At 41.6% G+C, this 14,179-nt stretch overlaps 1 protein-coding gene across 2 annotated transcripts in view; it reads right to left on the reverse strand.

Annotated features, from left to right (window-relative positions):
• The window catches only part of TNKS (tankyrase), a 236,336-nt gene that overhangs the window by 10,808 nt on the left and 211,349 nt on the right, over positions 1–14,179 (reverse strand). Inside the window, exons 21-25 of one of the 2 annotated variants that reach the window (XM_051963916.1) lie at positions 11,701–11,821; positions 10,076–10,270; positions 9,081–9,178; positions 4,731–4,805; positions 3,276–3,381 (exon numbers count right to left, since the gene is read on the reverse strand). In XM_051963916.1, the coding sequence (XP_051819876.1) occupies positions 3,276–3,381; positions 4,731–4,805; positions 9,081–9,178; positions 10,076–10,270; positions 11,701–11,821 (595 nt within the window). The remainder of the gene's footprint in view (positions 1–3,275; positions 3,382–4,730; positions 4,806–9,080; positions 9,179–10,075; positions 10,271–11,700; positions 11,822–14,179) is intronic. The other variant, XM_051963917.1, reaches the window with a different exon arrangement.

The following is a 14,179-nucleotide window of genomic DNA, read 5'->3' on the forward strand; positions in this document are numbered from 1 at the left end:
CTAAAGCTTCCAGTCCAAATGGAAAACTGCAATTTTATCACTCTGGTTGAAAGTGACTAAAATACAAATAGGGCAAGTCCACAAACCTATTCTCAAACCTTGCTGAATTCAAGACCAGTGGGTTAGTGATCAGACTGTATGCTAGATCATATCACCTTGGGAGCCCTGAAAGCTTACAAATCCCCATTCTGAGTTATGTCTAAAATCCTGGAATAACACAATATTTAACACCCCCAAGAAAGCAAAAGCAGTAGAATTAGCCCAGCTATTTCCCTCCAGAAGTATGAAGAACCAAATCTTGATATCAAGTCTCAAGCCAGGAAACAGGCTGGAAAAATGAGCACCAAAGAACAAAACAACACAGAACACCTTTATGCCCAGAGGAAGAGAATGACTTCAAAACATCTGTAAAAAGAGCCTCATTTAAAAACACTACCACCACACCAACTTGGCACTTTTCACAACTCGGGCACAGTTTCAACTACAATCCCCAGAAGAGATGAAGCACGGTTTTTTTTTTTTTTTAACAGAGACAAAAATGTTTGAATAATGAAATAAGAACACAAGCACAAAAGCAAAAATTCCAAACAAATAAGAGTTAAGGAAGAAAGAATTGGAAAGGAATATAATAGTATGTCTCAAGATATAAAACTTAGTTCAAAAATAAAATTCCCTGAAAATTAGAACAGACCAAACAGAACCAATGACTTCATGAGACCACAAAAATGATATAAACAGTCAAAATACTGAGAAAAATAGAAGAAAAGATAAAGTATCTCTCATAGCAAAAAACCAACTGATATGGAAAACAGAATGAATAGCAATAATTTTAAAAAATCAATCATTCAATATTTATTGAGTCTCACCTACTGAGTGCCCGGCACTTTGCTAAGTGCTAAAGATACAATAAGAGGAAAAAGATAGTCCCTGACTTTATCATCACTGGACCACCTGCACACAGAAACTTAACCAAAACAATAGTCAAGATACATCATTTTTCAAGAAATGATCAAAGAAAACTGCTCAGATCTTTATAACTAAAGTGAGAAAAAAGCAGAACTAAAACCCACTAGTTATTTGGCACAAAAAACCCTAAAATAAAACTCCCAGGAATATTGTAGTCCAAATTTAGAGTTTTCAGGTCAAAGGAAAAAAAATTGTGCTAGCATCTAGTAAGAATTCAAGAATTATGCCCAAAGGGCTATAAAACTCTGCATACCCTTTCATCCAGCACTGTCACTACTGGGTCTGTATCCCAAAGAAATCATAAAAAGAGGGAAAAGGACTCACAATTGTAGAAGTTGTCTTTGTGGTAGCAAAGAATTGGAAGTTGAGGGACTGTCCATCATTCGAGGACTAACACAGTAACAACAAGATTATGTGAAGATCAACTAAGATAGACTCAGCTCTTCTCAGTAATGCAATGATCCAAGACAATAACTGAATGCTAGTAGAAGTATATTGTTTTTACCTTTTTTGTTTTGTTTTTTCCTCATGGTTTTTCCCTTTTGTTGATTTTTCTCTCACAACATGACTAATATAAAAATATGGTTAAAATGATCGCACATTTAGTATAACCTCTATCAGATTGCTTGGTGTCTTGGAAAGTGGGGAGGTAAGGGAGGGAGGAGGAAAAAATTTGGAATGACCAAGCATTATTCCAAAGGATTCATAAAGAAACATGAGTTGCATCCATTCATCCATTTATTTAATATATGTATGCATGCCTATATATAATTGAACAAATTAAATTTGTTTTGTTTGGCAATATAAATTTATAAAAGAATTTTATGGATGCAAATCTTTCTTTCTCAAAGGAGGGGAATGGGGACTGGGTGAGAGGGAAAGAAATTGGTTTTTTGCTGATTGAAAAAGTTTTAAGAGAGAAGAATGATTCGTTGAAAAGCTAAAGTACTCCAGACACTTCTATTTGTGAATAACTTTGTGCTGAGGATATCAAGCTCCAGACTGATTGCTATTCAAAACAGATCAGACTAACAAACATTATAAGACTAGCGGTTTACAATCAGTAAATCAAGAGTATGGCTTATTAAGGATGAATGAGTCTGTGAGTGTACTTTTCTTGGGCATATACTACAGAACGCCAATGGGCTGAGCCTAGAAGAGCTCATAAAGAAGAAAGTTGGTTGGACTATACTTGGAAAACTGCCCAGACCTTTAAATAAACCAAGATGCTTTCTGGAACACCCATATTTTCCCAGTTACACTACTGCATGGAATGCTAATAATATCTCTGAAGATTCTGAAAGCAAACACCAAGGCAAGTAATTCAAAGGCTGTGGCATGAAGTGGAGGCATGAAGATTTTACCAAGACACTGTAAAAGTTGGCAGCTGCTATTGTGCTAAAAAGAATGAGGTATGAAGAAATGACAGTACATGTATTAGCTTGGGATACCAGGTCCTAAAGAAAGATCTGCAGTATGATGACTATTTTCTTTAGATAAGAATCGGGCTATCGAGTGAAGATGATGAATGAGTTGCTAACTATACCAGTAGCAAGAGGGCTTGGTCCAGAAGCTTCTGCCTCCATCAGCATATGTGACATGATGTGAATGGTCTGGTTAAAGTCAAGATAAGCTTGGCTGAATTCTCAGCTCAGACACTAGCTAAGGGACCTTAGCAAATCACAATGTCTTTGGGCCTCAGTTTTTCTACTTAGCAAAAAAGTGGGAGCAGTTTCTATGGCCTCTAAGGTTTCCTTTATCACTGAAATTAGAATACTATTTATGGGGCTTAGAAGTCCCTGATTTAAAAAAAATATGAAAATCAAAAAAAACCCCAAAAAAACCCAGAAAATGGAAACAAACCACAAATCATTAGTTTCTGTGTAGAAAATGAATAGAACTACAATGTACAAATATTGTATATTTAATGAACTGTTTATTTAGATCAGGATTCATAACCTGGGGTTTGTGAGCTTGTTTCTTAACTCTTTTCACAATTAACTACATTTGACAGAATTGTGTCTTTGTGACCCTTTCTCTTAAGCATTTACAGTTTTAAGAAAGGTCTACCCACAGGTTTCACCAGAGACTCACAAAGGTGATGAACTCCTGGTTTCTGTGCTGTTGTCTTAAATGGATCAACGAGATCCAGTGAAGTAAACATTGCCGTTGCTAGAGACTTCCCATGACCTCTCACTGCCCTCTGTGGGCTCCCAGATTTTGAACAGGCAGGAACCACTCAGCTTCCCCACTGCAAACCCCTTGACCTTGGGGATCTGTCCGACAGACAGGGTGGAAAGGTTCCTCACCATGGAAAAGCATGCGTTCATTGTGATGGTTGTGGTTCTCTTCTGACACCTCCTTCTGTCTGTGACAGAATCGTTCCCGTAATTTCTTGTTCACGACCTTCTGAATCTGCAGCAGTGAGACAATATCAGGCATGGACCATCAGTCAAGTATGTGTTCAAACTGACACTGTGAGACTGAGAAAGTGAAAGGATTAACCTAACATTTTTCTACTTAGTGGAATCATTTTTGTTCCAGTAAAAGATATCTTTATGTCAAAATGTAACGGCACTCTGATTTTTGTTAGGTAGCATGACCTACTAAGTCCTGGGTACTAAGTCCTACCACTGACACTTATTAGCTGTATGACCAGTGGCAAGCCATAACTCCCCTATATATCTCAAGCAAATCCCTTGTCCTCCCCTGTTATGTTAGTTGGTGGAGAGAATACCCACACCTAGTCCTGCTCATGGCAGCTAATGCATGCCCAGATCCCTCCCCAGGTCCTGCCCTCTGGCTTTTAGGGTCTCATTCTGGAGGCCCACCATGCCTCTGACAAGTTGCTCTCCCATGGGGCTTCTACAGCTCCAGGGAGGAGGGGGGGGAACCTGTCAAACGCCCTGTGGTCGGCAGTTCCTTGCCCTCTTGTACTGCTGGGCCAGGAAGCTTTTCCTCCCTCTGCCTCTGCTGGGTCGTGGTGACAGCACACCCTCCTTGCTTCAAGGACCTGCTCAGACTGTTACTGTAAGCGGCAGCAGACAGACACAGACAGACAGACAGACAAGAGAGGTCCTCCCAGCACCCTCCCCCAGCAGCAGCCAAGCTGGTCACGGTCGCTCTCCATGGTGCTAGGCTGGCCTACATTCAGTAGGCACCTCAGGCTTCTTACCAGGCTTGCCCCTGGAGACCTTCCTGCTTGGAAGGACCTGCTAGAAGCACAGACACTCCCCGACCAGGCAGCCGAGGAGGGGCAGAAGGATCTTAGTGAAGAAGGGAATGTGCTTTACAGAAGCTGTTTTTCCACCCAATGGGTGCACAATTTTTATGCACCCTCTATCTATTCATCCCTGTATAAACAAAGTAGGAAACTTGGACTCGTGCTATAGATGAGAGGAAACCACAAGAGAGGACACATAACAAGAATCAGAATTCACATGGGAGCCTTCCCTGCCTAAACTCCTCAGTCTATCACTTGTCATTATTGTTGGTACAAACCTGGGTGTGTGCCAGTGGGTGACACCCATGCATCCCTGCCAGTATCACCCTGTGGGTAAGCACTTATATTCCCAAAACACTTCCATCTCCTTCCAACCCTTGGTGAAGTCCCTCCCAGTCACACTAGGGCCCGGGAGGAGGGAAAGGGAGGCCCTGTCTATTGCCAAATGGGGACACTTGGCTCTAGGTAGTCCCAAGAGTAGGAAAACCTGTTTACGGCCCATGTGGAGTGCACCATCAAGTGCGACTTTTACCAAACTTACCCTAATGACGTTGTATCGGTTGAAGATACCTCCAGCATTACCTCCATCCCTGTGTTCTCTGATTGTACTCTGCATCTGTATAAAAGAATGAAATGGCCAAAGTAACAGCATCGCCAAAAGGACCAGTAATTCTAGGAGGCATCTTGATAGGATTATAGAGCTGTGCCAGATAAATGGGAGACCAAGCCAGTTGGTCACGTCTTATGTGCCAAAGCTTCATGTGTGAAGATGTATTCCTGGACCACTTGGTCTCTCTCCTCTCGTTCCTTTCAACATTTCACCTCTACCCTATTTTTTCTTGGGTGTTAAACATGATAAATATCACAAAAGCATTTAGATTCTTCTACTAATTACTTATCTACAAATACTTTACTAAGTGTCTAGCAGTAAGGAAATGAGGGAGTAAAGCAGTCATGAAGAGATACTTGAATTTTAAACATTGCTAACATTCTGCTGACACTGTCATAAAGACTCCAAGGAGAAAAACAGAAGAATAAAAATCACATTGTACCAAAAGACTCTCCATCCATGTGGCTATTTTGTCATAGTTGGCACATTCCATTTTTTTATTTCAGAAAACAATTCCCTGGAAATGTCTTCTTTATTGGTCTGCTGTCATTTGTCACAAATCAATGCCAGAAATGCAGCCACTGCTTCCATCTTTGTCCAGATCCCCTAGGTTTACTGCTCACCATCTGATGGACAATTTATGACCCCATCTGTCAGATGGCCATACTCTTTGCTACATCACTTGTATAAGGTCTCTGTGAAAAACCACCTGTGAGGCACCTGTTTCTCACATCCCTCTGTGGAATTTCTTTTTTTGTGGCTTGGCCCCACAGTGAGATTGGACACCTGTTAATGTGCAAAAAAAGAGCCAGTGGGGTAGGAGAGGTATTTACCATCAATCATCATTCTCTCTTTTCAGCTTGTGTGGATGCCTGATGAAAACAGCTGGAAGCAATTTGGGGAGATGATGCTCTTGTTGGACTTTTTTGTGAATGCTGCTTCCACAAATGGTCTGATTCGGAGTTTGCATCTGGTGTCCCTCCTCTCAGTGGAATTGCTGCACTACTATTCATTGTGTAAACCACACCCTCTTATTCTCTCCCCTTTCCTTCCAGTCACATGATGCTATTTTGGGGTTTGTAAATGTGTCACTCATAGGAAGGTCTTTTGCAATTCACTATGAACTTGCTAGATTGAACACATGATGGAAAAGTTGGCACAGAATGCTGTCGGGCTGCTGGGACTTTTACAATTCTTTCAGAAGCACAAAGAGTATGGCTCAACTGAAGCACTCACAATACTGATTTTTAAGAGGAAAGCAAGGGAACCAAAAGTCCTGGACACATTCATCCTTAAGAATCAGGATTGTGCAGAAGCAGGACTGTTTCTATCTGGTGAAACCTGAGAACACTTACCACCTCCCTTCTTCCACATGCAGTGATTGTTTCCTGAGGCTGTGGAAGATATTCTTGTGATCTTTGATTCTTGGTGTCATAAATGGATGCCAGAAGTCATAGTGCAGTGCAAAGTACGCTGCATTTGGGGCAAGTCCTGTGTTTCAATCCTGGCTATGTCCCATACTAGTTGGGGTGACCCTGAACAAATCACTTACTTTCAGTAGGCATCAGTTCCCTTTTATATGGCCACTCATGTCCCTTCCAGCTCTCATTACCCGGGATCTTCTTGCTCTGCCTTCCTCCTTAAGACTGTTTGTATCAGTGACCTCTTTCAGGTGAAATGCTCTAGATTCTTCTTATTCTGGATCATACAATCTCTCTTGTGACTTTCACCTGTGTTCTTCTCATCATCCCTAGTGCAGGTAATGTTCTTTTAAAAAATGCTATGGATAGCTGGTATTTTTCTAGTTTCCCTTCTTGTAGTTGAACCTAAGATGGTCTGATTCATGTGTCCATGGCATTATTTGGGCAGGAAAGTAAGATTTCTTTATTAACATCCTTTCTAGTTGTTCTTCATTCCATTTTCTCAGCTTCTTTCTTCAGATGAAAAGTGGTATGTCCAAGAATCACTGCTCAGTACCAAAACAATCTAGCTACTCCTAATGCCCTCAAAACAGAAGAGCAGACATACCTTTGCTCCTCACCACCACTACAACAAAGTTCCTTTGAAATCACAGCAACTGTTCCATCCTGAGATTTACTCCATCCATTTATCTACCATCTAGTCCAAATCTCTAGCATCTAAAAGCTCAAGTCATTCCTTCTTCTTTGCAGATCCCTTTCCTAATCTAAATATTATTATATCTATCCTAATCCCAGTCTTCCTCTTCATCCTAATGCTGCTTTAAGAATAAAGTCATTTACATACATATACATGTATACACACATGTTTGTCTGTCTCTTCTCCCCAACCCTCTACACTGCCCTGGCTGGGATGTCCTCTGACCTGCACACTAGTATACAACTCGTCTTTCCACTCTCCAAACCATATTCCACAGGTCTGATTATGTCACTGTTTAACTCAACTTGGCATTTAAAGTCCTTCACAACCTGGTTGGTGGCTCTTGCCCACAGTTCCAGCTTGATTTTGTCTTGTTCCTTTATTATGCTCTATTTCCTAACTACTCTGGCTCCCCAAATCTGCTATGACATCCCTCATTTTTGTGCTTTTCTCCATTCCCTTGTCATTCTTACCCCACTTTCAGAATATTGAGGGCTCCCTTCTAGGCATAGCTAGCTTACCATTTCTGCAGTTTGGATCCCATCAGAATTCACATTATCTCTCTATCCTCAAATTACCAAAGAAACCTGTGTGTTTCTATGTTGTGCCCTCCCTTGTCCCCAGCGGGACACAGACTGAGGACAGGGATGGTTTTATTTCTGCCCAGTGCCTTAAAGGGCCTTGCCCATAGGAGGTGCTGCATTGATATTGGACAAACTGAAATGACAAAAGAGATATGGACAGACAGTAGTTTGTGTTAAAAGGACCCATGTTTTATATAAGTCCAAGTTCACTGATTCAAGAAATTGTCCACGCTGTCCCCCGTTCTAGTCCCAAGTGCTGGGGTCAGCTCTGGGAATTACTTTGTAGAAAGTGTACCTAGAAGAGGTGAGGACAAGTGACATTAGCTTGGACAAGAGATGCTTGCCTCAAAGTGGGGTTTTTTCTTTTAACACTGTTTTGTTTTGTCCTGTATTCTTGTGTAGTCTGGAAAAGCCTAGAGATCATCTCTTTTATGAATTTTTTATTTTTTAAATAAAAGATGTCAATTTATTCACTGGTCTGGAGGGGATATGATTTTCAAGATTTCACAGTTCTTGGATCAACCAGCTAGAGATATCTATTTCTGGCAGTGAACCATTTATGAATGTTTTTAAATAATAGAAGGAAAGGTAACATTTCCATTAGAGATTAGTGAAGATAAAAAAGTGGCATTTTTCCCCTATCCAAATCCAAAGATCCCTGAAATCTATGCATGGAATCCAAGTAAAAGACCTATCTTACAGGGTACATGATATATCTCAGAAGGCTGCCACAAAGAATATGGATCAGGGTCAATTGCTTGGCCTAGAGACTGCAACTAATGGGCAGAACTGATAGCAGATTTTGGCTCACTATAAGGGAGAATTGTGCAAAAATGGACTCTACTGGTTCAAAAAATGATTTCCTTGTCATTGGAGGTATTCTAGAGACCAAGATGGCTGTCTCAAGATATTTGAGAGGATTCTTAATGTAAAACCAAGGACCTCTGTGGTCCCTAGTCACATGGTCCACATGAAGCCAAGCTATGCCTGTCAGGTCTTACAAGGTTTTGATTATATTTTCATTCAAATCTCTTGGCGTTTTTGAGGAAGAGTTCTGAGGTCTAGGAGTAATTACCTAGCCTGTAAGTTCTCCTATGTGCACAGGACAAGAAGAATTAATTCTAATAAAGTACAGATCTTTCCAGGGATCTATCCCTTCACTAATGTGGGTGTTCCTCTAGAACCTTGCCCTTCCCACAGGGGTATCATGTGAAGTTCCTAGACATCAGCTGGGTCATTCTAGCTTCCTCATGGCCTCCCTTTTTGTGAATCCATTTCCTGGAAAGTCTATTTGAGGGCACCACAGGTGTTCAATTCACTTTTCTCTGGGTCACCCACAGTGTGAATTTCTCATAAAAACTGCAACAACCAGAGTCACAAGCACTGTAGTCCAACCTTTCCTTCTGTTCTCTCTTGGGCCCATCGGCAGCACCTACAGAACACACCTAAACAAAGTCCCAATGCATAGTGGCTTAATCCACAAGAATTCAAGCTCCCTGCTATAAGCTTGTCATTATCCTTGCAAGGCACAGAAATGCTTGCTTACTGACTGATTAGCACATTCTTGGAAATACATCACCTCTTCTTCTACCGACTGATATTCCTTGTCGTCCGGAGCAAGGTCTAACAGGATCGTTCCCTGATTAACACAGTGAAAAGTCAAATAAGGATTGGTGCCTACAAAGGGAAAAGAAACAGAGACCGTCACTGTTCTGATACCACTATACCTCATTTTTTAGGCAAAACCCAACATGTCAAGTAAAAATATCCCCAAAACCAAAAGCTATACCCCAAACACCCAGAAAAGCAGCTCAGGCTATTAATAGCCTAATGTGTGAACTTCCAACAAGATAAGACAGAGCAAGTGTGGATAGAGTTCAATTACTGATGTTGTTTGATTTATAAAGTTAGGAGAAATTATCTGACAATGTAGTTTAAAATTAATCCCCCCCATCAATCACTAGTCCCAGGGAAAAAGGCTGTGTTTTTTAAAATTCTACAGGTCAGTCCCTGTGGTCCTTCCCCACCCTTCCCCCCATGTATCCCAAAGTAATACTTTCTGAAAGTACCCTATATCTGCCTCCCAGGGGGCATGTCTTTGGCTCTGCCTATACTCTCCTGGCCTCTTGGTCACTCTCAATGTTTAACAATATACATACAAGGGTCCACAATCCTCTCACTTTCCAGCTTTTGGTTATCATAAATTACTTCTCTGGGCCATAATCCCACTCATGGAGTCTCTGGTCAAAGGGTATGTAACTTTTCCTAAAGACAAAGTCTCATCATGTTCTCCAGAACACTGAACCAGTAGGGAAGGAGAATGTCTCATTTCCTATCTTTTACCATCTGTCTTTATTTCGTGGCTGCAAAAGGATATCATGTGGCTGTTTTAAGTTATTTTTTTCCTGATTTATCAGTAATTTTGAACCACTGTTCAGGCAGATATGAGTAGCATTTGTTTTTTGTATCTGTTCATATCCTTTGACCACTCGTCTCTCCGGAACAAGCTTGACTGATCACTCCTCAGATATCTGATCATTTTCTTTATTTCCTCTCCATTTGGTGTGTACTCACTGAAAACGCTGCCAACTGTGCTGCTTCCTCCTTCGCTAGCTAGCTGGCTGGTACACTCACTCCTCTGATCGGGATGAGGTAATGGGAAGAGGGCTAGATTTGAAGTCAAAGGACCTGGGTGCGAATCCCAGCTCTGCCACTTCTTGGTAGACCTTGGGTAAGTCACTTTCACCCTCTGGGCCTCAGTTTCCTCATCTGTAAAATGAAGAGGCCTCTGAGGTCCCTTCTAGCTCTAGAACATGGATGATATGACCCTACTATTACAATGAGACACCAGAGAAAGGCTGAACAAGACTCTCTGACAATGACCCAGACCAGGTAATTGGTCCCTATGTGCTGGCACTAAGGAGAAGCTGGGGCCTGCGCCTTCTTCATCCAGGGCAGTGACATCATGGGTCGAGTCCCCGAACTAGAAGCTGCAGGGAGACGCAAGGAACCCACAGCCCAAGGACAATCTAACCTGAGGCCCTCTAAATCCCCCAAGTCATTCTGTGGACCCATCCTCGTACGGTGTCTCTGGGTCTGTGATACAGGGGCTAGGACTAGAGAGCGGCGTCTCGGAGGTCACGCATCTCATTTTTCACTTTAGAGAGGAGGGGACTCAGGCCCGGAGCAGGGAAGGGATTTGCCCAAGGTCATACAAGGGGTAGATGGCAGAGCCGGAACTTGAACCCTGGTCCTCAGACTCCAAACCCAGGGGTCTTTCCAGTGCACCACGCTAACATGAGTTATGCAACAGAAAAGAGCTAAGGTTTCTCAACAACTGGTGGAGAAGAGGTTTCAGAGTCCCAGGAGGGGGCCACATGCCTCGATTTCTAGAAGAGGTCACACAGGTCAGAAGCACTGGAGCCCCTGGCCAGAGCGCCCCTGAGCCCCAGTCGGTGAGCTTTCCCCCCATCCCCCGGTGAGCTGTGCCAGCCCACCCCAGGTGCTCCGCTGGGCCCTGACACCGTTTCCTAGATGGGAGAACTAACTCCCACTGGCAACTCAGGGGTGCGGCTCCTGAGCCTCGAGTTAGGGAAAAAGGCTGGACAGAATTTCAATGCAGCCTCAGAACCTGACTCAGCTGGGTGAGCCTGGCATGTCACTTCTCCCCCAAGTTCTCTAAGGCTGGAAAAGCATCGTCCATGTGCCAAACCACAAGATCCTCCTAACAAGAGCCCTGGCAGGGGAGAAGCCATGCACCCAGAGTCACCTAGCTAGTCTGCATCTGAGGCTGAATCTTAACTCCAGTCTTCCTTACTCCAACACTAATCAATAACAAGAAAAATAATTTTCTAGTTTGCTCCCCCTACCTCCACCCCTTTCTGCTTCTTCCTCTGGGAACCATCATTCAAATCAAATCACTACTTCTGGAAAGGGGGTAGTAACTGATTCTGTGATTTCCCTGAACAAAATAGTAATTCAGGGCCAGCAACCTCCATGAGAGTGTGAGCTCCTTAAGCGCAGGGGTTGTCTCGCTTCTGTTTTTGTGTCCCCACTGTTCTGTGTCCTCCATGGTTTCTGCAGCATAGGGCTGGGCACAGATTAATTATTTAATGAATGATTTCTCCATTGATTCTTCAGTAATAAAAACAATAAATATGCCATAGGTTCTTGGCATTCATACATCATAAATATCTTACCTTGCTGCCCTCCTAAAAGTCTTTCCACCCCCTTGATTAATTTGTGACGATGCCCATATGCATTGATGCCTATTTCTTTCAACTCTTCATGACCCATATCTGCCAATACATCTAGGGTTATCTGAAAAATTGAAATGAAAATTAGTAGTTAGGACTTCACCAGTTATTTAGGAAACACCAGAACTTTAGAGTCTATGATTGATAATTGTTCCCATGAATGTTCCCATTTTCTTCTATTTGCTTTTTGATTATTAAGAATTCACTCCTTTTAAAAAATGCACTGAAATATATCAAATGTAGTCAATCATTTTTTTCTTTGAATGTCCTTGAGCAAAAAAATGAAATGCCCAATTAGAATTCAGAGGAGCCCCAGCCAGAAAGCCAAGCTTACTTTGGGAGAAGGGTGGTGGGGGAAGATTCAAAGCACACAAAACCTCAGTCCAGATCTACATGTCATGGCAGACCAATCAATCAAGGAGACTTTAGAGTGCCTTCACAGAAAGCGTGTCACCAATAAGTGGGCTAAGAGTACCCATGTTACTCTTTCACCAGATCACATCTAGGAAATGACACGAGCAAAGCCAATACAGGTCTAGAGGAAGATGACCAGCAAGGACGATTTAAACTATGATCTAATAGGAGAAGGTGGTGAAAGAAAGGTGTTTTGACACTCACTACCTGAAAGGTGGTGGAATCAGGATGAAAGGATGCAAGTTAGAGAAATTACTTCTGTTCAAGAGCTATCTGATAATCAGAACTCTCTAAAACTGGAAAGAACTGCCTTGTAAAGGGGAGGTTGTCTGCAGGAAAAAACATGAACTACTAGTTGGTTGTTTCAGAGGGAGCTGGGTCAGTGAAATGGCTATGTCTGGAGCCATAGTATGAGGGGTTCAGAAGGCAATGGAGGCAGCATACAGATGGCTCCTATCTCTTCATTATGTTAGGGATTCTCTTTTACTGACCAACTTACTGTCTCTACTGGCATTTCTGCACTCTTTCCACCCTTCCCCTTAAAAATGTCCTTTTCCCTTACTTCCTTTCATTTGGTGGTTTCTTGCTGTGATGAGAGCTGGGTTCCTTTAGCTATCATGTAGAAAGCACAGCACAAGGAACTCCTTATTCCCTTCCCTTTCTTTAAGCCATAATTTATGTAGCTGCTAAAGTGATTAGCTAAGGTTGTTCAAGACCACTGATTCATAATAAGAAAGCAAAGGAGAACTAGAATATGCCACTTCAAAAACAGATTTGTTAATATATCATGCAAAACTGAGCTGATTACTAAGAAAAAAAGATGATATAAGAACTTAGGGACATTGCTCTAAAGGAAACCAGGTAAGACAAACATCAAACAAAAGAAACAATAAAGATAAAAGCATACAGCAGAAAAGATTAAGCAGTGAAAATTAAGTCAATGCTTTCATACTGCTAAGGTAAGACAGGGCTATTAAGAAATTTTTTTTTAAAGTTTTTCTACTCTTTGAAGACCATAACAAAGAACATGAAAATGACTGAATTTCAAAGGGATTCAAAAGAATCAGATGGAGAGCATAAAGGTTAATTTAATATTTCATGGCATACTGACTCCTTTAAACATGTGGTTAAGAGTTCAAACTTACTCTTTCCTAAGATACTGAAGTATACTTGCAGATGTCATCATGGAACTCCCCTTACTCTTATTTTTCTTAAGACAATTGGGGTAAGTGAATTACCCATAGCTAGAATAGTTAGTAAGTGTTAAGTGAAGTCTGATTTGAATTTATAAGTCCTTCTGACTTTAGGGCCAGCGCTCTATCCACTGCACCGTCTTAGTTACCCTATACAATCCCTTTCATTCACTTTTAATAAAACAATGGAAAAGAGGAGAAATGCAAAGACTAGAGAAAGGCAACTCTCTACATGTCCAAAAAAGGAGGAAAAGCTAAGAGTTGGTGAACTGACATCTAATTATCCTATCAATAGTATAGGATGAAGAAAGTGTAAATCAGCAGGAATTTAAGATAAGATGTGACTCTGGCCTAGTTCTCATGTGAGGCAGCAAAATTATTCAGGACATTCTTGCAGACAAGATGGAGAACTAAGGTTCATTTAGAGAGACATATGATTGGTTAATTAGTGATCTACTCCAATTCTAGATTAGAGTTCTACTCTAGTACTGCACTCCATTATAGTTGGGAGATGACACATAAATTCTGTGTGTAAATACCAAGCTGGCATACAAGCTGATCATACCCAGCCTATGCATGGTTCAGTTCAGGACTTCTCATCACCAGAAGACCTGATTCGAAGTATAAACTTTTCTGGCCATAGCAAGCAATGTCCATTGCCTACTAAAAAGCTGAAGAGGGTTAATAGTACACTAGTTGAAATAAGACTGCACACATAATGAAATCATGGTTCTTTTCTCACATCTATCAACTGATCTTAAAAAGTTCCTTGCTGGTGCTACAAAGGACTCCTTCTATGACATCTTCCTCAGAGG

This window comes from Antechinus flavipes, chromosome 6 (assembly GCF_016432865.1).
Source record: "Antechinus flavipes isolate AdamAnt ecotype Samford, QLD, Australia chromosome 6, AdamAnt_v2, whole genome shotgun sequence".
NCBI classification, from domain to species: Eukaryota; Metazoa; Chordata; class Mammalia; order Dasyuromorphia; family Dasyuridae; genus Antechinus; species Antechinus flavipes.